Genomic DNA, 26,069 nt, shown 5'->3' with positions numbered 1-26,069 from the left:
TAAACAAAAAGAGGAAAGAAAAAAAGCAAGCGCTGCCGGAAAACACTTGGTAATCACGTCATAAAATATAGTAGTAAGCTATATAGTAAAAAAAAAAGATTAACATTGTTTGCGATTAAGATTCCGTTGTAAATATCGAATCGAAATCCAAGTAGTGACGTCAGAGGCATAAAGGAATGAAGAACCTTTTTTTGACCGATGCGATGCGTGGAAAGACATGTGTTCAGCATTAAAAAAATTGTAATAAAAAAAACTATTGCTTATTTTTAAGAACTTTTTTCTTCTGAAGAGGGCAAAATGTTTTTACTATTACCAACTTAAATTTTAGAAATGAGGCTTTGATACTTTTCACAGGATGATGTTAGAAAAAAATAAAACCCAGGAGAAACTGCAAATTAAAGGTTTTTTCAAAAATTCGTAAAAAATACAAAAATTGCAGTTTTCAAATTTTTTTCATTCATCATATTTAAAATTAAATTTCCTACAATACAGTACAAAAAATATTTGTGTGGTGCAATTCGTTCGGGGTCTGTGAGGTAAAAAGTACTAAAAAGTGCAAAAAAAAAAAAAAACATATAAAACATTAAATAACTTTTTTTCTAATTAAAATATCAAAAATCGAAGCCCGAGGTGCACATCTTTGGCAAAAACAGCACCTGTATACCAAATTTCATCTTTCTAGGCCTTACTGTTTTCCCGGGAAGCGTGCCACACGCACACACACACACAAACATCTTATTTTATTATATGTATAGATAAAGAGATAACTTTGTGCTATGCAAAGATTTTTGCTATTTATCCTAAATCTCACAAGAACCCTTTAAAATTCCGGTATATTACCAATGAAGCTAATTCATATTTAAATTCCCCTGGTTAAATGTTTGTAAATTTGTAAAATGCCATTTTTAATAATGTTCTTGATTATAACCACTGTTGGATTATTAAAGATAATAAACCTGTTTGATATTTCCTGAAAAATAATAAGATTGATTGCATTTATTTTTTCAATGTTAACAACCTTTTTACTAGTATCCTTATCTCTAGTCCTAAAGAAGTTCTTATGTTTTGTTGTTACAACTTTAAAAAAACTCTTGGTATTGAATTTATGGTCTGATCCAAAGACTAATAATAAGAGTAGACCGAGCTTTCCCAGACTTGCTGATGAAAAAATTGGTTCATGGATACATCATGTGACTGGTGGAAGGCTTGGCAAAGACTTTGGCAGCATGGTTGCTATATGGCAACATTATCTATAGTTTGGCACTCTACATGTAATTTAAGTAATGTGTTTTCATTATAATTTTATTACAGGTGCAGAGATTGAACTATTTTTCTTTTAGTTATGAATTATTTTGACATTAGTAATTAATTTTTGATCACAGTCTTCAGTAACTTTTATTTCATTTGGAACTGCTACGTCAGCGTTGGCGTGAACGTAATGGAGTAAACGTTTTGTGTTAAAGCAAAATGTACTAATCGGAATCTTAAGTTGAAATTGTAGGTAAAAATCTTACTGTTTGCCGATTCTGTTTGGACGCTGCTTGCATCTTTAATTGCTTAGAGAGTTATTGAAATTGACTAAAGAAAATGCACAATACTATCTAAACGAAACACTCACTATATTAACAAAATATTTACAACTTAGAATAACATTTACAAATCGGACTCCATAAAGGATCATTATTCCGCGTTCCATCAATTCTATTTATTGCTCGCGGGCGTTGATTGTCTGCTACGATCAACGCTCGCTGTTGGTAGGATATCCACTAGTCACATGGTTTGGTTCATGAGCAGCAAAGGGTTGCCATAGCTCGGTCTATTCTTATTATTAGTCTATGGTCTGATCTAATTAATTTTTGTCTTTACAACTACTACATGTACAATGGAGGATATTGCTTCCTTCAAATAAAGGATATTCTGCAGGGATAAAAAATTTCTTCTGTTTTACAAATCTATACTTGCACTACGTAAAAAATTTTACGTTTACAAACTCGTTAAGTTATGCTGATGAATTCATTATTTTGAATTATCAAAAATTTTCTTGTAATTCAAAAAATATCTATCCACCTGAGTTAGAACTTATCCACACGAATGAAAATATAAACCAGACAGAATTCCTTGATTTAAACATGTCTTTCTGAAAATGGTGTTCTTATTGATTATTTTGATAAGACTTACTTTTAAATTCAGTGTTAGTTGACTGATTTCGTAGAATCAAATATTTTCATTAAAATTTTTGGTAATACATTAACTAATTAAATCAACGTTTTTTTAAAAACAATCTACTAAAAATTGCTTTATATAATCTTTAAGTTCTTTCATCGTTTTATTTAAGCTGCATTATAAAAGTAGAGAATTGCTCTTTAGAGTGAAGTATAGCTCAATTGTATTGTAGAAAAGTCACCTAAACTAAGAAGGTCTGATGGGATCCTTCCTGAAAATTTCTAATGTTGTTATTGCTTCTCCAGTTTTAATTTGCCAATTCGTCTGTTTTACTGTTTTCTTACCCAGTAACTTGCGTCTTATGTTACTGTAAGGTTTGTTTTTATTTACTAGCCAGCATTATTAAGTTCCTTTTCTTGTTTACTGATGCATTTTTGCAGGTTAGTGATTTGATTCCATTTTTGTACGTACTTGAAGGCTCTCAGGGAAGGTAGCATGTTTTTTGGGACCTTCCCTCATGCTAATAGAAAGAGTTGTGAAGTAAGGGGCTGGTTTTCCTCTAATGACAGATCAGTCTTTGCTTCCCGTTCTTTATTTGGTCTTATTTTGTATTTGTTTTTTCCATTTTTTAAATCTTTCAAAATTTTGTATTTATGACTTTTTTGTCTTGATATTTCATATTTTCCCTCAATAGTGTTTGTACTGTTTTTGTTTCTAGCAGCTTAACTCTGACACTACACTAGATATTTGGTTAATTTTTACATCATTAAATTCTTTCAATTTTATTTGAATTACATTACTTGTATTACACAACACACAATATATATCACGGGCACAGGAGATTCCTGGCTGCCAAGAAAACCAAAAATAAATACAGGGTATTGGAAAACTAATGGTCCATACTGAAAGGGGTGATAGACCTTGCCAAAACAAACAACTTTCACAATGCAATGTGGGGTTGGAAAGCAAATGGCTGGCCAGAAGAGGGTACTTGATTCGCAGAAATGGGGAGTGCAATAAAAACCAAGAACAACAATATTTTGACAAAGAACCATTATTTATTACAAATGCTCAAATGAGTGCCCACCAGCTGCAAAACAAGCTTCATATCATTGAACAATGCACACGTTAGAATATTCATGTCATATCATAAAAGTCTGGAGGGCTTTTTCGGGAAAGGTCCTCTGATTATGCGATCAGGGATGTGCCATCCAAAAGAACGCCAAATGGACTTTTCTGCGCCAAAATTAGACAAACGCACCAAAACGGCAATTCTGCATTTAATGTTGCAGTTCTTTTAGCATATTTGGCAGTTTATGCATTTGGAGCTTGTTTTTACGATTTTTTGAGGACTTGTAAATTTGTCTTCTTGCCACGCCCGATCCAAAATGTCAATCCAGTTGCATCGAAATTGATTTAAGCGAATTAAATCTGTAAAAATTAATATTGAAAATTGATCTTTAGTTTTGGTTGCAGACACGTAAGATAGAAAAAATCTGGACATAAATATAGCAAAAATTCTAATGCTCTGGTAATGAATATGCAGACATTTCAAGTTTCTCAGATTCAGGCATTTTTTCCATATTCTTTGTCTCTCTTAGAATTATTATTTATTTTCTTTTTTCACATTTTTCTTTTCTTTTTTTTTTCCACGTGTGTTTTTCAGTCAGTTTTCAACAGTCAGTTTCAGTCAAGTTTCAGTCATTTTCTGTGACTCATTTCTCAAAATCATTTTTTTTTCATTGTAATTTCATTATTAATTTTGTGATAAAATATCAAACAGTTAAAAATAAAAGGTTTTAATGTTGCCTTTGCTTGATATTCAAATTTGTTAATCAAGTATTTCAGTATATAAACATATATGCCAAGGGGGGGAAAATACTAATGTCAAATATAAGTAAATAAATTAAACATACTAAAAAAGAAAGAAGGGGGGGGGGGGATCTAATAGCTCTTTAAAACTGACTTGTAACTTGTTGAGGTAAAGTTTTTTTAATTCAACCATTCTTTTGTGCCTTTTTTAAAAAGCCTTTTTTGAATATGTTACATAAAAGCAAACAAGTTCTAAAAATAAGAATCAAAGCACTCTAGCTTAAATGTGCACTAAAGCAGTGATGTATTAAGCAAAGTAAATGTGTGCACTAAATTCAAATAAAAAGAAGTGTAAAAAAAAAAGTAGTGGAGGACAGAACTTGTCTTTTGTGAAAAATATTAGACAAAAAAAAAAAAAAAAGAATTAGCTTCAATTTGTAGTTGTAGTTTTGGTGTTTTTGCACCCTTAATCTCCTTTTTTATTTTTTTATCATGTCCCACGTGTTCCTGTGTGTGAAATATTCATAGTTGCTCTAAATTGATGCAAAATTTAACTTTTTGCTGCTGCAAGCTGCTCCAAATTTGCAATTTTACTGCTCCAGACTGCTCCAAATTCACCATTTTGCTGCTCCAAGCTACTTCAAACTCACCATTTTCCTGCTCCCAAGATTGCTCCAAAAGCGAGTTTTGGTCGGCACATCCCTGCACGACGGACGTCTTGTACACAACACTTTTAGCTGTCTCCAGAGGGGAAAAAAATCCCAAAAAATATTCAAAAACGTAATGTTTTGTTGCCGTATTTTATTATTTTGTGCAAAAAGTGCATTATTTACTTATTGTGAACAAATATAAAATGAAGGAACAAATATCATAATAAAAAATCAATAATATCAAGAAACATAATGCATCTATTTACTTGTCACTAAGCCTGGAATTCATTTTTGTCAAAAAATTTCCTGCAGTTTTAAATATTTTTTCGGAATTAACTCAGGCCGATTGTACTGTTAATAATGCGTGACACACCTCCTTCCTGTAATTGCCTGGAATTCCTTCATCTTCAAATAATTCAGTCTTAACTTTTTGATTTTGAAAAAATCATTTTTGTGAGTGTGGGTTTTTATTTTATATTGTGGGTAGTTGTTTTATCATTATTATTTATAGCTGAACTGTTGCTACTATATATATAGTAACTTTTCTCAACAATTCTTTTCCAGTATTAACATTATCTTCAATGACTTCCTCTTAGTCAGAATGGGTTTGTGTTTGCATTTCGTTAACTCTTTGGTTTGAAATTTACAATGAGTTTGATCTTGTCAAATTCTTTTTTTTTTTAGTTTTCATTTTCTTTTCGAAATTCCTTACAATTATGTAAATTTTTAAAAATATGTTCCAACTGATCATCCCTTACCTCTTTGCATATGTTCAAGGTATTATAAATATTATCTCGTTTGGTATAAAGCTGAATAGCGAGACAGAACATCACATTAATACAGGTGACTACAAATTACTGCTTGTTATATACTAACAAGAAAAGGTTTTTCTCAAAATTCAGTACAGTTGAGACAAATGTTTAAAAATAATATCATAAAAAATTGCTGCAATTGATGGTTGGAATAAATTGTTCCTAGCCCAAACACATTCGTAATTACTACACTTAAAATTATTTTTTACTGGAGGGCAAGTCAAGGAACTGGAGTAAATAAAAAAGTGGTTCAAATAATCTTACGAAAGTGCGATTTATCACACCATCCGGTGATGAAAATTTCATTATGTAGTCTTTCCGCTACTTTTTTTCATTGATATTCTATAAATTCATGCTTTTGAAGCCAAAATTTTACTTCAATAGATTGTTTTTAGAACTATGTCATCAAAAAAGAAATTTATATTTAAAATGACAGTATCTAATTAGTTAAATTGAAAACTCTTTAATCAAAAACTTTTTTTAGCTAATACCAAAAATACCGGTATTACAAAATTGTAAAATAGCTCCAAATAGGGGTATTCAGTATACCGGCATACTGATATTGCTATCACTAGCAATATCCATGTAGTTCGAACATTCCTCGAAAAATCAGCTGCTGCTCCGTTGTGTTGGGTTGACATTATTCTTCGAACATTTGCTGGTACATGTTCATAAATCGGGCAACACCTGCTGGAGTACAGTCTTTTGTCCATCTAAATAACGTAGTTATGAAGTTATAAATAAAAGATCTTTGTCTTCATATTGTTGTCCTTGATCTTTATTGCATTCCCCATTTAAGTGAGCCAAGTACCTTCTCCCCCTGCCGTTTGCTTTCCGACCACACATTGCATTGTGAATGTTGTTTGTTTTGGCAAGGTCTATCACCTCTTTTAGTACGGACCATTAGTTTTGCATCACCCTGTATATATGTGTTTTAATAACAGTTGGATTAACCTTAAAATTGTTCAATATTCATTTCTGACAAAAATAGTAATCTTCTTTATTTTAATAAGTATTCAATGATTTTCCTTTGATTTGTAGCCTCTCCTATTGGGAGTGAAAGTAAGCATATGTGTACCAGGGAATCAAGCTCTATATCGAGTGTCATGGAGGAATCTAGTCTTGGTAAGTAAAACTTCAATATATGCTCTTCTTTTTTTTTTTCAATTGAATTAACATTTAAAATCAAAATATGATGCTTGCCTGAAATTGCAACATTTTTAAAGAATATTTGAGAAAATTCATTTCTTTAGTATGGTGTAAATGTAGATCCTTTAAATTCAGTAATAGATATCACAGTTAGTTTTCCCTTAAATATAGATTTTCTCGGAAAAGTTTCAAGTTTGTGTGAAGTACTTCATCGTATACAGTGAACTCTCTCCGACTGACCACCTCTTTAAAACAACCGAAATTTTACCACTTGTTAAGCGACTTCTGCGGATACCCTCTATCTCAAAAAGAATGCATTAACTCTCCTTTGGGTCATTCCATAATATGAAATCAACCAAAAAAGTTGAATTTTCGAGCTGACCCCCTCCGATTTTTCTAAAATTTTATACAGAGATAGCATTTTGTAATATCAGTAAAAACTAAAGTTTTTAGATTTTAAGACAAATATTTTTTGATAGGGGGTCATTACAAAAAAATGAATTTTGGCAGACAGAGTAGCTTTTGAATGCATGTAACTTTTTTGTAATTGTACTACATGCAAAAACGTAATGCCATTTAAAAGAACTTATATGATACAGAAGTACAATTTTAAACTTTGCAGGCCATTTTAATTAATATTTGACCTTTAATATTTTCGAAAGGTATAACTTGAAAAATCTGAAAGAAATATATATTGTATATGTTACTGTTAAAGTATGAAATCCGTTATTTTATAGAATACCTAGTTATTTCATGGAAGAACTGATCATGTCTGTTAAGTGTAAAACTCTCTTGTATTTCATAATTTAACTAGTTATTTCATAGAATAACGATCTGCAGCCCTACTGCATTTATGAACTATTCCAGGCCATTGGGAGAGAACTTGTTTAGCATGTTGGCTCCAGTTCATTCCGGTTAATAGAAATACCGGATGTAGAAATATCGCTCTGTTCGGTTGCTACAGCTCAAAGTTTAGGTACTGGTCAAGGATTTAAAAAATGTTTGTGTAAAACGCAGTGTGTCAACAAAAAATGTTTTTGTTTTAGAAATAATGTCCTTTGTTATTCCAAGTGTCATTATAGTAATCCTTGTTGTAACAAATGATTTTGAGGTACATTTTAATAAATACCATTTATATGCTGCACGCACGGGTATTTTAGACAAAAAGCTGGCCAGAACTCGAAATTGTCAACTTTACTGGTTATTGTTCGTCCTGAGTATCAAAACAGGTAAATAAACATGACAGTGTGTTAAAAAGCGTTCTTTTTTCATTAAATTGATCCAGAAAGTTTACTAGCAGTCAGAACTTAACACTTTCATGGAGCCGCATTATCCCGGGGTAAAAAGATTTTCTTTCCATTTATGTTACTGGAATTAACACTCATGCACAAAAGCATCGCATAATGGGAGAATTCAGAGGCACCGACTTGCAAAAATTATTGAGGGGGCTAAACGTCTTTGCAAGTTTAAGGGGGTATGTAATCCTTGGAGGCTTCCCCTCCCCCTCCTTGCACGCTCTAGGAAAAGGATCCTATTTTCTTTTCTTTTTCGGAATTGTAGTTTCAAAAAGGCAATTTAATACCATGTTCGATGAGGTTTGGGGTCAAAATGTCGCCACCGAAATGTCGCGGGACAAAATGTCACGGCCAAAATGTCGCCGGACCAAAATGTCGCCGGGCCATAATGTCGCCGATCCAAAATGTCGGCGGTCCAAAATGTCGCTGGCTCAAAATGTCGCTGGCTCAAAATGTCGCCGCCCAAAATGTCGCCGGCCCAAAATGTCGCCACTCCAAAATGTCGCCACTCCAAAATGTCGCCGGCCCAAAATGTCGCCAGTCCAAAATATCGCCAGGCCAAAATGTCGCCTGTCCAAAATGTCGTAGATCCAAAATTCGCTCATTCAGTTGGTAAGAAAAATGCAAATGTACAAAAATGCTGTTTAACACAAAATTTGCAGAATAAATGATTACTGCCTTTAATGAATGTCTCCGTTAAAAATAGGACTGGACTGAGTTTCTTGATAAATTCTAAAAAGATTATTCCGTTTTGATTCGCAACTCTCGACTGTTTTTCAGCAAACAAATAGAATACAAGCGTTACGTTATCTTATTTCTTAACTAGCCGCCTTCGGCGACCAGCTGGTCCGCCTTTTGCGCCAGGGTTGCCGCCTTCGGCGGCTGCTTACACAATTTAGCGATGGTATTAATCAATGTTTTTCTCTATATATCAATACATATTATCATTCGCCTTTTTACGCCAATGTTGACTTTTTCGGCGGTTGCTTAAAAAAAAATTGTCGATGGTATTAATCAATCTTTTTCTCTATACATCAATATTATCATTCGCCTTTTTAAGCCAAGGTTTCAGCCATCGGCGGCTGCTTAAATAAATTTTGTGTTGAATAAAGTATTTTCTAGATCTACCTCCCGTTATGTCCTTTGGCATATTTTTAAGGGGGGGGGGAGGGGAGGCACAAAGGGCATCATACTCTTCATGCAAATTTTGTCGGAAAATAACAAAAAGCATTTCCACTTTTATGTGAAACATTGTTTTTTCAAAGTCATGGTGTGTGTTTGTGTGTGGGTTGGGGAGGTGGGTGGGGGGGGGGGGGGCTATTGATCCCCCGTTGAAGTTCCTCTATTTCTTAATGTCCATCTACTGTATCCACCTCTATATTTGTCCACCTTTTGTTCTCTCTAACTATCTATCTATACGATCCATGCATATCTACCTCTGATAGTTCGCTAAATTATTTTAAACTTTTCTTCAAGAATAGTGTGCGTTTATATGTGACCGATTTTTTGGGGCCATTCTACGTCAAAACCTGTAGTAAGAATTCGAACGATACCCGCAAGTACCCGTATATGATTTAGGGCTGCGTGGTTTAACTGAACGTTTTCATCGATATGCGTGACTGTCATTGCTCAAAAAATGATGAACGGAATCAAATAAAATGTTATGAAGCAGCAGGGGGACAGATTTTGGGGCAAATAACACCAGAGGGTGGAGCAATCGAATGTTTTTTTTTTCCTTTCTTTTTTATTATCTCTGACTGATATATCTCAAAAAGTAATACAGTAGACCCTCGTTTTAAGCGGGTTTATTTTACGCGGTTTCGATTATACGCGGTTGAAGATTTGACACCTTTATTTTAATTTACGCGGATGAGTTTCGGTTTTACGCAGGCAATGCAAACTGGTAACATTTTCTTCCCTTTCAAAACCCAAGCTCCTAAAGATTACACGTAACTAACTGCATTTTGACGTGCTAATAATCGAACTTGGGTCCTTGGAGACATTTTATGCGATTGGTTCCAGAGCTTTTTCCATCAGAAGTGAAGTGATTAAACTCACACAGTTCAAAACTCACTGGAAGAAGAGCTTTTAGGAGTGACAAAGGAGGTCAAAACCAACGAGGATACCGACTCCGACAACCAAAACCGCTCACAATTAGAGCAAAGAATTAGAGAAAAATTCTTAATGACTACCAAAAGACTATCATAACCAGCTCTTCTTCATAAACAGAACACGAAATTAGTTTGTTTTCCTTATGCATATTGTGCATAAAATTCGATATAAGTACACGTTGAACTTATTATACAATCAGTCATCACTAGAATGAAGTATTTTTTTATCTACAGAACCTAATCCCTATTTTGACACTAATATTAGGTCTCAATTTACGCGGTTTCGATTTACGCAGCATTTCCGTGGAACATAACCCCTGCGTAAAACGAAGGTCTACTGTACAAGGGTTAAGACAAAATTTGGTCTACAGGTATATCTTAAAGGGCGAGTTGCTCATTTATTTTTGGCATCAGTCATCCCAAAAGAATGGATCACCGAATAATTTTTATCGTTTTATGTGACTGCTATATCTTAAGAAGTAATGCGAGGATTCATACAAAAATGGAGCATACAAGTGAAATTAAACGAAAACAAGCCTTATTTTCGTTCTAAGTTGAGTTTCATAATCGTTTACATGAGTCAGTGTAATTAAATAAACAATGAAAAATATACTGAATATAAATATGAGAAGTTGAGCAAGATATCAATAAAATCTGAATTAACTGTGTATTCCTCTCATTTTTGTAGCACTTTAACTAGCGTGGGTGTTAAATAAAAACTGAGTTTGCATTCTTATACAATTTGCGTGATAAAAATTCACTAATTAAAACAACAATTTTTTCTGAGAGAGAAAAATTTATTTGTTTATTATTATTATTATCAATATTCTTTTCTTTCTGAATTACCAAGCTATATTGAGCTGGAACTATTACTTTTTGAAACTCATTTTAAAAATAAGTCTAGGTCAAAATTGATCTGAATAATCTCATTGATATCAGTTATTTCACCATACATTATGAAATTTTTTCTTTTCTATTTAAAATTGGAAAATGTGAGTCAGCTGACAAGCGCTACTTCGCAAGCATGAAAGTATCCTCTTGAAAACCTTCAATAACATAGCTGTTCTGAAATTGTCCCTTGAATGTTCTATCGAATATATAAATTTCATGAATGTTGAGAATTGAAAATATTTGTCATCGGGTAGAGTCGTTTTTCAAAAATCTGAGTGAAAGACACCTATTTTAGAAGTTATGGGTTTCATTGATTTCAAAAGATTTGACGGTGAACATTTCGACGTAATTTCAGAATTTTACTCATAAGAGATGGGAGTTCCCACGGCAATAATCTGTTATCTCTGTTAAACATTTGTTTTACTGTCCCTAAATCCCGGTCGCCAAGGACATACAAATGTCCTCTCAGAGGAAGGTCTCGAGCAGTCTTGTTAAACTTCTTCAGTTTCATTTCCAGAAAAAGTCTCAGAACAGTTTTGATCTTACTTTAACCAACATATATCTTACTGAAAACGTAGTTTTTTTTTTTTTTTTTTTTTTGTTTTTTGTTTTTTTTTTTTTTTTTTTTTTTTTTACAGTTTTAGGGTGATGTTAATAAATCTATGAGAAAATTAAATTTCATTAAGATACTTTTCTACTTTATTTCCACCCTGGCCCGTGATTTCGAATTTTTCCAGTGAAAGGGGAGAGGGAGAATAACGGGCGTATAACCAATGCAAATTTCATAGGATTGCTATAAAAACCACTTCCACTTGTATATAAAAAGAAATTCAAAGTCGGGGGCCATTCCGCCTGATCCCCTAAATGGTTGACCTGTCGCTACCGTAATAATATGCTAGAGTGAAGGAGTTATTTGTTTTTACTTCATTACGCCAAAAAATACAAACCGCCTATTCTCTTGCCATATTTACATTGCGTCTCACTATTCTTTCATTCGCGTTTAGAACAGTTTAGTTTTACTTCCATACCAATTTTCTTGCGTTACATCTTGATCCTTTGCGTTACATCTTGAGTATTATTATTAATCAGATTAAACGAGAAAGAGAATTCCGTTGCAGCAGCCTTTCACATGTTTACGTTTGTAATAGTATACAGAAAAACGTATGTTTTTCTGAAAACTATTAATTTTCTGGAATTAATCTGATGTTTACGAATTAAGACAGGAGAAAACGTTTGGAATTTTTGAAGGAACTTACTTTGAAAGGCAATTAATATTCTTTCGCAACTTTTATGCTGAAAAGCATCGACGTACATTTAAATTTTTCGTACCAATTGAACTAGCGAATTTTGGGCTGGCGACATTTTGGACTGGCGACATTTTGGGCCGGCGACATTTTGGGCCGGCGACATTTTGGACCGGCGACATTTTGGACCGGCGACATTTTGGACCGGCGACATTTTGGACTGGCGACATTTTGGGCCGGCGACATTTTGGATCGTCAACATTTTGGACCGGCGACATTTTGGCCCGCAACATTTTGGCCGCGACATTTTAGGCATATACCGTTCGATGACATTAAGTAAAAGGACTCTCACCTGAAAATTTTTTGGATGTCTTTGAAAACGCAAATATATTCCATCTGTGATGGTGTAAGGGGAAGGAATGATATTCGGAACTCTCCTTTTGAATTTTTGAAGTAGAAGTTACAAAATACAATTCCAGAAGATCTTTGGCGATGTTAGGGAAAGGGGAAGTTTGGTGGATTCCCTGTGGAAATGCCTCGAAACCTTCATGTTTAAAATAGCATTTTGAGGCCATCATTGGTAATGATAGGGTAGACATTTCCCCAGAAAATTTTTGAAACTGAATTTCCAAAATTGCAAATTTTAGACGATTTTCAAAGAAGTTAGGAAAGGGGATTGGGGGGGGGGGGTTCCCCCCTGAAAATTGGAACTCTTAATCCTAAAAACTCAGTGGGCCATATTTGATGATGTTAGGCAAAAGAATGGGATTCGGAGCATTTCCCCAAAATTTTTGGAGATTGAAGTTTTGAAAATGCATTTTTATACCGTATTTTAGCAATGTTAGAGAAAGGTGAGGTTCAAAGGCATTCAAGCTGAAAATTTTTTGAAATCAAAATCAAACAATATGCTATATTTTATAACGTTAGAAGAAGGGCTTGGAATCCTATCAAGGAAATTATTCGAAATTGGGAATCCTAAAAATGCGATTTTGGACTGCCTTTAATAACCTGAGGGATGGATGGAGTTTGGTACTCTCCTCTCAGAATTTTTGGAATAAATATACTGTAGAATTACAATTTTCAAAATAATTTTTAAGGAAGAAAATAACTTTTTAGTGCATTCACTTAGCTGGCATAGTTGTAAGAAAACTCAAAAAAAATTCATCAAAGTTGCCAAAAATGATCTCCATGGGATTTTTGGTGTTTTTCATCTACAAGTGAGTTGATATTTGGATTGAAACTGGATAGTTTGTTTCAAATAATTCACAGCATTCAATGCATTTACATATATATATATATATATACCGTAAAATCCCGAAAATAACCCCCCTATCGAATATAACCCCCCCCCTTTTCGCCGAAAGGGAAATTTTTCAATAATCCCGAATATAACCCCCCTCCCCCTGATTCCGCACATTTCATTTTTGGAAACTCACTGTACAGTGCATGCACGCCAGCAGCGAAGGACCGGAAGCCTGACCCAGTTTCTTCATTCATCCAAACCGGTCTTAGATTATCAAGGTCAACGCCGCTGCATTCCGTTCGTGTCACGTGATAAACCCAGCTAGAATTCGTTGCACCTGCCCACATTTATCTCGTCGCTCTCTCTTCGTCTGTTTATCTTGTTCTCTCGCGCTGCTATTTATTGTTCGACAATGTCTCGGAGGAGCTTCACAGTAGAAAAAAAGCTCGAAATACTGCGTTGGCATGAAGCTCATGGATCTTCTCTCCATAAAACGGCGAGCGAGTTTCAACTTGATCGAAAATGCTTACGGGACTGGATCAAAAAGAAAGATGTTCTGTCAACCAACGAATTTGGAAAAAATAAAAAGATCCGGAAAATTGGTAGCGGCCGAAAGCCATTATCCGATGAAATGGATGAGGACCTCTACGAGTTTTTAGAAAAGGAGCGGGAAGCCGGACGAGCAGTGAGTAACAAACTCTTTGCAGAGCAAGCAAGAAAAATTGGTAAAAAATACGGACTGGAGGATTTCAAAGCAACGGCTCAATATGTAGCCAATTTTAAAAAGCGTTTCAACGTTAGCATGAGAATTGGGACGACCGACTCTCAAAAATCCCCAGAAGACCTCAGGGATGAAATTTCCTGTTTTTTGAACTGTGTGAAACAATCCCGTATAACTTTTCATTACACCGATTTTAATATTGGTAATATGGACCAAATGATGTGCCGCTTTGATATGCCGACGAATCGGACGAACAACCCGAAAGGCGAGTCAACAATCCGAATAATGAATACAGGGTGCAAGAAGCGGGGATTCACCGTTGCGTTGTGCGCCCGCGCTTCTGGGCACAAATTACCAGCATTGTGCGTGCTGAAAGAGCCTTCGGGCAAAATTCCAACCAAAGCCTGGTCCAGTCTGGTAGTTCCGGACAATATTCGGGTTACTGCAACTACCAACGGCTGGATGCATGCCGACACTTTGAAGCTTTGGGTCCGCAAAGTGTGGGGAGCCGACGAAGATGATGTCAAGCGGCTGCTCATCCTGGATCGCGCACCCATTCATAAATCATCGGAGGCCTCATCCGCGCTATCCGATGTTAACACAAATCTTCTTCTAATACCTGCTGGCTGTACTAGCTTATTACAGCCAGCAGATGTTTGCTGGAATAAGCCGTTCAAGGCTAAATTGCAGGAACTATGGGGGAATTACCTTCGAAAGGAAGAGAAAACAAAAAAGGAAACCTGAAACAGCCCTCCCGACAAGATGTGCTACAATGGGTGTCGATTGCGTGGGAAGCTGTTCCAGAGGAATTAATCGTCAAATCGTTCAAGTGTTGTGGGATATCGATCAAATTGGATGGGTCCGAAAATGGGGAACTCCATTCGGAACTTGCCCGTGCTTTTCGCGCTCCGGCTGACGAACTTGTGCCCGAACTCTTGGATTTGGCTCTATTAGAAGATGATATGGAATCTGATTTTGAAGGATTTTCAGACGATGATTAAATATGTCCATTTTTTTTTAAATTTTATCTAAAATATTCCAGGCTCGTTTGTATAAAATAAAATTTTGCTTTTAATTATTATTGTTATTTTCGGTTCTCTTATTCTCATTTTAGGTGCAATAATCAGGATATTTTAAACTAATTGCAGATTTTTATTGTTTACAATAGTTTTTAGGTTTTAATGGTCTAGAGGCTTGATTTTATGGGTATAATAGGGAAAAAATCAGGAACTACTTTCACTCTCCATTTTTATCAGTTTTTATTGATACTTTAAAAGTATAAAAATGTGTGTGCATAACAGTTGAAAATAAAATTCTAAATCGTATTTGGTGGTGGCTGACAAAGAGGTGTGTCCAAGTTGACGTAATTTTAATCCTCCAGGTGATCTGAAACATACAGTTAAGGTAAATTCTTATTAAATAAGGATGTAAAATTTTCTGGAAGTAGCCGATTGGAATTTTTTTTTTTTTTACGAAGTGGTACCTTTTTGAAAAAAAAAAGTTAATTTTTTGTCTCCTTTTTTTGAACTTTGATTATATTTTTAAAAAATAATAAAAATAAAAAATTACTAACCGTCTACAGGGCGGCAATTTTGAATTTTTAGGCTAAAATACCCTCTTAAATCAAAATTGAGGTTTTGCTTAGTAAATAATGTGTCGATTTTCCGCTAACAGATGGCGCCACCATTCAATTTATTGTTACAAGAATATCGTATCATGTTTTTATTTATTGACATTCTCAAACGATCTTTTTGTGAACCCCCCCCCCCTGAAATTTATCGATTTGGTTTTGAAAGGGGGGGGGTATTTTCGGGATTTTACGGTATATATATATATATATATATATATATATATATATATATATTAAACAGCAATTAAAAGTCTCATTTAAATACGTAGATTGTAGGAAAGCCCATCAAGGGCCTCAATTCACTAGTTAGTCATGCCAGTTCAGCAAAGGAGGTGCATCTTTACCTTGGAGCTGGAAGCTTATACTAGTTTCTTTGGCATTTTTCATTAAAGAAGTTTCTGATTCATTAGATTTCACCTTCAATTTTAAGAGAAAGTTCTTAAGAAATATGAAAAATCTTAATCCTAAAGTTCCTTATTGGCGATGAGCCAGTTAGAGTTTCTGAGTAATGGTATATCTAATAAGTGAATTTTTGCAAAAAACAGAAATTAATATCTCAAGACATATCTTGGTTCAGATTCATGGCCCAGTAACATGCTGTTCGCGGCCCATGGGTTGGGAACCGCTGAGCTAGAGGGTTAAAATTTTATATTAATATACCACTTAGTAACTGGAATGTACCTATAAAATATTGTAACAATCTGTGACCACTCACTTTTAAGGTATGTGAGTTGACCTAGAATGACCCTTTTATAAGTTTACTATCAAGTCTGGTTACCAGCATAAAAATAGTGTTTGGGGTTTATTAGTTTTCTTTGTAAAAAGGGTCTATTCCCCCCCCCCAAGGGCAGCAAATAGGGGGTCAAGAGGGGGTGGTCGCACCCAGTGGAGTAGCTACACTTTCTGCCGCCTGCGGCGGTTCCTCACTTTACCGCCCTTTTTGATGGGAAATAGTTGACACATTAAAGAGTCAAAAGTATTCTAATGTGATTTTAATAAACAAGAAGAGAAACTTATTTTTTTCTCTTGTTTTTCTTGCAGAAGAAATAAAAAGGAATTCAGAGCCCCACTGAAAAATTCCAAAAGTTAAGTCAAAATTTGGAATTTTAAGCAATATTAAGATAGAAACTCTTATAGAAAAGATTCTTGAAGCTCCTTCCAGATTTTTTTTTTTTCAAAATTAAATTTAGTTTTATGCATTCTTTGATGACGTTAGGGGGTCGAGACTTCTCAAGGAAATTTTCCGTAACTGAAGTGTTAAAAAAAGCAATTTTAGGCTATCTATTCATACTTGAAGATATTGGGGAAGGTTCGGGGGCGCTGTCCGGAAAGCTTTTCAACAAAACTGAGAAACACGTAAATGTAAGCAGTATCTAGGGGTGTAAAGTTCTAACTCTAACAAAGACTGGATTTTCCTTCAGAAATATTTTCAAACTTGAAATCAATTTTAGTCTATCTTTGATGACGTTAAGGAGAATAGGAAACATTCAGGAGTTTTCTGGAAATTTTTTGATGCCGATGTTTCAAAAACGCAATTGTAGGCTATCTTTGGTGGCATAAGTTTCCAAATGTTTCCAAAAATATTGAGAAGTCAGAAGCCTCCCCTAGAAACTTTTTGAAAATGACGTCCAAAAAACGCAACTTTAGCTGTTGTTTGACGGACAACATTTTGAGAGAGAGAGAGTTCGGAGGGGAGTTTCCCACGCGAATTCTTTTTCGAAACTGTTGCTCATTTTATGCTCTTCACCACTGGGAAAAAAGGATTTGCAATCTTCCCTCACAAATTTCTAAAAACGAAATTTGTAGCCAACTGTATGACGTTAGGTGATTTCGTGCATATCTGGGGTCCCTACCTTAGAATGTTTTGGAAGTTTAAGTTTCAAAAACCCATTTTTAAGCTATTTTTGGAGACATTGGATGAGATGTGGATTTTAAAGATCAAAGTTGATGTCCTAAATACACTTTTTAGACTATCTTTAATCATTATACAGGAAGGTTCAGAGCTTGACCGCCCTCAGGAATTTGTTGGTATTAAGGTTATAAAAACTCAATCAGTATTAGGCTAAAAGATGGAACGTGAAGGGATGAGGAGGACGTCATCCCTTGGAAATGTTTCAAGACTCAAAGCCTAAAACTGCATTTTTGGGCTGTTTGATGACGTTAAGGAATTGGAACATTCGGTTGATGTGACATTTATTGAGGGTTTAACAATGGAATTTAAGCTGTCTTCGGTGAGTCAAAATTCTCCGGGCCTCAAAACACATTTTAAAACTATCTGTGGCACACTTTAGACAACGAAATGGGGAGGGGGGGAACGGAACCCTTCAAAACGCTGTTTAGGCTATGTTTTGCCAAATTAGGGGAGGAAAGAATGGTAAGTGCTCTCCTCCTTAAATTAAAGTCCTGAAAATGCATTTTAAGCTTTGTGACAGAAGGAAGCAGCTAAAGGGTCAATTTATTTTCTAAAGGGAGTTAGACTCCCCTTTGGATCCATGCTTGAGAGACTCACCTAATGTTGACAAAACCAGAAGTTGTCACCCAGGGTAGGAGCAAGACTCACTCTCCTCCCTTCTCTGGATCCGGTTCTGCTATATTACCAAATTTGGATAGTTCTCTTTTTTTCACTAATAGAGGTCGAAATTTGAAAGTCTTTGCCTAAAGATCATTTTACTAATTAAAAACCTTTCCTTAAAATAAATGACTAAATCCGAAACTCATTGTATAAAGGAATTAGTTGATATAATAGAGTAGCACAAGCAATTATTATTCGAGTTGTGAATATTTTTATTAATGAAATGAACATAAAATTCATTCTGTCTTAGTGAAAATTTTGTAGTCAATGAAAAATCAAAGTAATTGTTGAAACAGATTATTCTATCCTGGAAATGAGCATAAAATCACCTGCCATTTGAGACCTCTCTCCTTTTACTCTTTTTGTCACTTTCTTTTAAACACGGTGGTTTCCTAAGAACTTACTTAAAATCAAGTGGTAGCATCATCATACAACGAAAGGTTATAAAATTTCTTGTTTCCTCAGTAATAGTTAATCTTAACAGCAAAAAGGAAAAAAAAACATGGTCCCTTCACTTCAAACTACCACCTCCCTCAGTCTGTAGCTTCAGACGAAAGAAGAGGAGAAAAAAACAATAGTGCTGAGATGTCCACAAAAAAAAAACACATGTTTTGTATTAGAGTCATTTTACTATCATAGTCGTACCAAAATCTTACAATTCGAAGACATTTTTTTTTTCTTATTTGCCTCCAGTAATAGATGAAAAGCATGATTTCCTTATTGCGAAAACGCCTGAAAGTTTTTTGCATCAAAAGTGTGAAATTGCTGCCCCCAAAAAGTGCCGCCCGGGGCGGACTGCCCCCTCCACCCCTCCCTATCTACGCCACTGGTCGCACCCCCAAATTTTTTGAGCAGAATGATAGAAAATGGGTGAATTTAATTTATGTAAGCCGGAAATTATTGTTCATTAAAAAAAATCTCGCTGGTTCTCAGTAACTATTTGATGAAACTTGACACATTTCCAGACTAGAAAAATTGTTTTTCGTTTTTTAGATGATGACTTAGAAATTCGTGAAGTCTTTTCCGGTCTTTTCAGAACATAGAAAACTGATAGAGAACCATGGTTAATTTTAACTAAAGAAGACATTTCCCAGGGCCGATCCTAGCAGGTGTGCAGAGTGTGCGCCGCACAAGGGCGGCCAAAGCAAGGGGCGGCCGCAGGCCGAATCATAAAGTTCTTATAATCAAGCAAAATTCCTCAAGAATTTCTCACAAGATAACTTATAATAAGTAGAATAAATATGCTGATTTTCAAATGTTCAATTGTCAAAGTATGTGTCAATTTTCTGACAGCATAGCATAATTTAAGAAAAATAGAATGTTAGGGAACATTGTGTCGGTTCATTGTCCATTAATATCTACTCTTAACACACATGCTTCATTTGGTTGCAAAATTTGTGACAGAACTGGTAATCAGGCATGGATACAGGGGAGGGGAAAGGCCCCCTTCTGAAGCATGAAATGGTGCCGTCTAAAAGGAGCACCGAGGGCGGCCACTAATGTTTACCCCCCAAGCTTTTATAGACCTATACAATGAAGACATATTTTATTTATTTAAAAAAAAGCTATACTGATTAGATACTCTGGCAAGCATTTCAAACAACAAACTATGTAACAAACTCTGTAGAAAGTCAATCAATCAATCGAACTCTTATGATTTGCTTCCGATCTGCAGACGGTTTGTTTTGATGTGAGCTTGTGAGCTCTGGTTGATTTGTCCACACAAGGGACGTGGAAGTTTAATAAAGAAATGTGAAAATTAAATTTGTTTTGCCTGCTAGGAGTGCAGGAAAAGTTCTTAAACAGTACCCTATGTTTGGAAGGCGGTTTTGTAAAAATTAAGAAAAATTTAGAAAGAAAGAGTTGATGTATTGAATTAGGCTTAACAGGATCGGAGGACCGAAGCTGCTCATCCTAGGTACCGAGCTGGTCGGACCGTACGGGCTCAGTGTGGGGTGAGGCATCTCTTCGACTGCGTGTCCCCTATTAGGGTGAGGTGACCTCTAATAGACTGTGTGTCCTCTACTACTGAATATTCTCCTGTTTGGCATAGAAACCAGGTAAATAATTTCCTGTACTGCATATGGTGAGGAGTCCTCTACTGTGGTATGGGTGTGCCTGGAATGCAGTGACCATTGACAGAGGATGGTCTGTCGTCTACAAGTGGACGTGTGGTTTTTTCAACTCAAAAGTTCATCCTATTGATGGATGTGGCCTTCATGTTTTGTGTGCCAAGTGCTTGTGTGTAGACTTACAAGGGTATGAAATTTTTCCAATAGTTTTTCTTGGAAATGTGGCATGCTGTTTAGGGTTGTTTATTGAGGACGTTTTAGAACTGAAATTTAGAGAAAACGAATAATGTGATATTTCTTGTTGATGTATGTTGGGGGAAATATTTAATTTTTTTTTTTTGGTTATTTTATAAATGTTGAATGTTTGTTTTTCCTATTTATACTTATATACATATGTTTTAAATAAAAATGTTATTTAAATTGAAATTCAGTTTCCATTGCTTCATTTCTCCCAAACTTACCATTCCACATCCGTTGGTTCTTTTCCCGAGGGCCAACAACATTCACTTTTACACTCATTTTTTAAGTGTACAGTAGACTCTCGTTTTACTTGCTTCGTTTTACTTAACTTTGCTTCTGGAAAGAGCTCTGGAACCAATCCTATAAAATGTATCCAATGGCCCATGTTTTGCGATTATCAGCATTCCAAAAAGCAGTTGATTGCACGTAATCTGAAATTTTTAGGAGTTGGGATTTATAAAGAGAGGATAACTTTATCTGTTTGCATTGCCGCATCTGCGTAAAACCAAAACTCATCTGTGTAAAATAAAATAAAGGTGCCAAATCTTAAACCGTGTGTAATCGAAACCGCATAAAATAAACTCGCGTAAAACGAGGGTCTACTGTACTTTATTTTTCTCATCAGTGTTTTAAAAACAAAAAGGTGAATATTATTTTGTTTCCAATGCATTGTAAGAAAATAACATTAGGATTTTTGTCGTGTTGTAAATCGGGTTGTTGTACATCGGTTTTGTTGTACAACGGGGGATTCACCCTTTCTTGCCGAAGCGTCACCGCCTACTTACGATGGCTAGTCCAGCCCGCCTGGTGATTAGTGTGCACCAATGAACGGGGGAATCCCCTTAAGAATACACTCTTTAGCAGTGTACTTTAGGGGTTTCATCCCTTCTTGCCAATGGCGGCAGTATATTAAGTAGTGAGCCGTACATTAATTTTCAGTGCCTCTAGAACCATTTCATTCCCAGTCTGCCGTGCCTTCACTTTACCATTAACTCGAATCAGTTATTTACTTCTGCTTTAAACAAAAAAAAAAAAGAGAAAATGTAACCTTGAAAAAAGAAGTACCTAGGGTAGGATTTGATAGCGAGCTTGCGTGTGCTTTTCTTTAGGCGGTAGTAACATCCTTGAGAATTCACATTTCAATTAATATCTCTACTAATTAAAAGTCATAGAAAAATGAAAACTGCCTAAACAGGACATCCTAAAAATTACAAATCTATCGAAACCTAGTACAATCACTAATTCTCTGGTATTCGGAAGAAGTTAGAGTGACATAGATGGATAGATGTATTGATAAACCAGAGTTTTACTATGTAAGATATAGAAATAGTCAATGTTCATAAAGTTTGTGCAATGCAATTAAGAACTAATATACTTGGGGTTATTGCCTATATAGGGCGTTTTGTGCAACATTGATACGCATGTCAAGAATTTCCCACAAAGCAGTTACCAATTGTTCATTGACATTGTGTATTGTAAAAGTTATAAATCGTAGATCTAAAAATTTGCAATGCTTCTGCTGTAGTTAATTAAAAAAGTTTTGGTATAGTGTCAGGCATTATTGTATAACTTTCATGTTGTAAAAATAAAAAAACTTTTATGATGCAGGTTTTGCTGATATAAGTCAAGATTCTAGAGCAGCAAGTGATGATGCAACAAATCTCAGCATGGAAAACAGCAGTGATGCTCAATTCCCTGACAGTCAACCTGGTATATATTAAAAAAATATTATATTAATGTGTGTTATGTGATTAGATGTGTATGATATCATTTGTTGAAACTTCCACCATTATCAAAAGCTCATCCTAACACACAATAACTGTCATCTTTAAACTTTATTGTTATAAGGAAGAGACACCAGTGTTTTTACCACACGCGACAGGAGTCAGAATCAACTAATAGGAAAACTAATAGCAAAAAGTGACAAAATCAATCAGTAAAAAGTCTAAAAAGGTATTATAAGGCTAAAATATAGCCTAGAAGTAGCCAGCTATTTACTTTGGCAATTAATGCTTTCTCTTTGTTTATTATTCATTCAATTTATATTTTATTATGTAAAATTTTTGGTCAATCTTTGCATGTTTCTGACTGTAACATTAACAGACCCTAGATCATAATCCCCCCCCCCCTATTTTGCATAATGTTCCACTCAAAATCTGTAGCTTTAACATTGTAGAATTATAGTATTATGTCTCAATTGTTCTTTCTTTATAAATGTAAAGGGAAAAGAATTATTCCATAGTTTATTTGTCTGAGGTGTAATGTTTCCTCATCCCAAAAAATATTTATATTGCTTTTTTGCTCCAAGTAGGCTTTTTGAAGGGCAACACTGGGGAACAGCAATTTCGTTGTCTTAAATCTGTGACTTGTTTTCAACTCACTTTTGGTCTCTGAATTCAAAAATAATCGCAGTTTTTGTCTATTATGTCAACTTTTCAAACTACAGGATACCTCAAAAGTTATACAAATTGTGCATATAAGGTAAAAACTTACCAATTGCACTGTTTACAATAAACAATTTTATTCTTACAAAGGCTATAATAGGCTAAATGTACAAGTAAAATTGTGCATTTATACATGTCATATTAAGGTAAAAATTGTCACTTATAGCTTTTTCCGGAGTGTTTAATTTGTGGACATTCTCGTTTGATGCTCCAGCAACAGTCAGCCATCATATTCACATCCAATCTACCTTGATATCCTGGCTCCATGACCTTCAAATCTTGTTGAAATCGCTCACCCTGTTCATCACTGATTGCACCAAGATTTTTCTGGAAGTTTGAAAGATGGCTATGTAAAAAATGCAATTTGATGCACATGGGGAAACCAAGCATTTGGAAGCTCTCCACCAGTTGTTGGACAATTTCGGCGTAGTTCTGGGCTTGTATATTTCCAAGAAAATCTTTAATAATGTTTTTGAATGCCAACTAAGCCTTTTGAATTTCTAACATTGTTCTGATGAAAATTTCATCTTTAATAAGCTGCCGAATCTCCGGACCATAAAAAACACTAGCCTATATCTTTTCAAATGACAGGCTAGGACATGCCGAAATGAAATACTTAGAAGAGCAATAGTGCTTCATACTATGATCCATGCAGGCGCGGATCTGCATATCCGCAGTGCGGGAAGCCCACGTCCTTAAGGGGCTCAACAACCCAAGAAAATTGAAAAAAGAAGTAGCATTAGACTTGTTAACGTTGTAAATATATACTGCTAGCCTCTGGGGAGGAGCCCTACTGTTGCTGGGGGGCCCAAAATTTACTGATCCAGGCCTCGATCCGTGCTCAATTCTGCGGAGAGTCACATTCTCATAGGTTGTAGAGAAAAAACTTGACATGGTGGAAGAAAACTAAATACAGTTTTAAAATCAGCGCGTCTAATTAACTATAAAACAGCTCAAAAAGCAAACTCTACAGAAATCATTTTACAAATTGTTCCCCAGTGAAATTGAAGCACTTAGAACCAAGGGATGTAAGTGCCAACATTAAGAATTAGGTGGTAACTAGTAGAATAAGTATGGAAAATGCTCCTCTATTATTTTGTTACTTGAGATAGTGATAGGTACCCTGGTAGGTACTTCTGTACAGCATAATTTATAAAAACCTTTTGCTAAAAGCTTAACTATGGTTTGAGCTTAGTCTAAATTTTGCTCAAAAATTTTAAAATTCTACTTAAAGTCTGGCTGTCACTTGACCATGCCTAGTATCAGAAGAGTTCATTTTCATAAAGGGGTGTTAGGTAAAAGGAAAATGAAGAATTTAATGACAAAAATAGGGTTGCAATAAAGAATTCAAAGCTTGTAATTTTTGCTTGTTTGCCATCTAGAAGCAATTATTGCTGCAGCTTAAACATTTTTATAACAAATAAACTCACATTGAAGATATTTTATAGGTACATTTCTTTCATTCATCTCACTATCAAAGTCTCAGGTGTTAATCATCAAAATAATATATGTTATTTTTTATAATAGTAGCAATGTTCAAGGAACTTCAATCAGCAAGTTAAAAATTAAGTACTCTCACTCAAGATATTTACTGCAATCTCAATTGAAATAATAATGTAATACAATTAGTGTTGTAGAAGGTAAATTTCCAATGTGCACTTCCAGAGATCAGCAAAATCAATATAGTCTTCTTTTGTAATTAAGCAGTTAAGAAATACAAGGGTTATTTTTCAAGTGAGAATTGATTGTTCAATGCTCACCTGCAAATTATTTCAAGTTTGCCTACTGTTTTCCAGTCCCCTATTACACCACTGTTAAGTTTAAGGTCTCTTGGAGAGCTTGTTGTGTAGCTATACGGCTTTATTTGCTGTTATATCAACAATAATTTGCCGATTGTAAAGTGCATGCAGTTATTTGCTTTTTCAACACAAAACAATATTGTCTCTTTGAAATTCACCGACAGCCTGTTGAAGTTTATGTGAATTAAATAAAAAATGAAGGAAAAGTGTGTGAGGTTGCTGCAACAACAGAAATGCTAATGATCAATAACATTCGATATTACTGGACCATCCGCCGTATAAGCCTGATCTGGCTTCACCAGACTTTGATCTTTAGTTTAGGACTTGAGGAATTTTTGAGCATCCTTCAACGAACTGCTGATAAATTTCAAAGAGACAAATTTTTCTTGCTTTTAAAACCCGAATGACTACCCACACTTCATCATTGACTTAATAACTGATCGACATAAAGCCATATAACTATATAACCAGCACTGACAGAGTCATTAAACATAATAGTGGTGTGGTAGGAAACTTGCAAAGAGTGGCCAAAGTAGAAGAGATGTAACGTAACAGCCTGTATGCTCCCAGTGAGCAATCGATTCTTAATTTAAAAATGACCCTCGTACATTTAGCATTAATCCAATTGTATCACTTTGCATCGTAAAATACTTTTTCTCAACTGTTTATATGAAAACTCAATACAGCCTATACAGCTGCTAATGCTTCAAAGCATTAAACACTTTCAATGTATCAACTTTAAATCTCCTTTGATAAAGTAAAGAAGTAGATTATCGTAAAGAAATGAAATTTTTACAAAGCAAGGAGGAAAACTGGAAATTTCTGTCATTGTTTTATTCTAACTGAGCAAAAATAGCAGTTTCAACATTATAGCCAATTACAATTTTCAATTCTTTTAGAAAAATTAGTGCAATCAAACTTGACAAACAAAGTTTTGATATTTTTATTTTAATTAAAGAACTTTCAAGAATTTATAGGAAGTATTTCCATGGAAAAAGTTAGTGGAACAAGTGTTATCAAAATCCAGGAGTGCCCACCCAAATTATCTTGGAAAGTGTATAACTATATTTTGACATAAGCAAATTATGTTGTTCATCACAACAGAAAGTCATAACATCCAAGCAAATTTTAAATCCACGGTTTGGGGGGAAAAACCCAAAGAATAGCTGTTGGGAGTTTTACAAAACCAGACAGAACCCTTTTGCTAGGAATTCTGATAAC

At 34.9% G+C, this 26,069-nt stretch overlaps 1 protein-coding gene across 1 annotated transcript in view; it reads left to right on the top strand.

Moving 5' to 3' along the window:
- The window catches only part of LOC129217209 (B-cell CLL/lymphoma 7 protein family member A-like), a 50,051-nt gene that overhangs the window by 10,130 nt on the left and 13,852 nt on the right, over positions 1-26,069 (top strand). Inside the window, exons 5-6 of the mRNA XM_054851482.1 lie at positions 6,479-6,562; positions 22,214-22,315. Coding sequence (XP_054707457.1) covers positions 6,479-6,562; positions 22,214-22,315 — 186 coding nt within the window. The remainder of the gene's footprint in view (positions 1-6,478; positions 6,563-22,213; positions 22,316-26,069) is intronic.

Source organism: Uloborus diversus, chromosome 1, assembly GCF_026930045.1.
Source record: "Uloborus diversus isolate 005 chromosome 1, Udiv.v.3.1, whole genome shotgun sequence".
Classification (NCBI taxonomy): domain Eukaryota; kingdom Metazoa; phylum Arthropoda; class Arachnida; order Araneae; family Uloboridae; genus Uloborus; species Uloborus diversus.
Note: the sequence above shows the minus strand (reverse complement) of the source record. Positions and strands in the feature narration are given on the sequence as shown.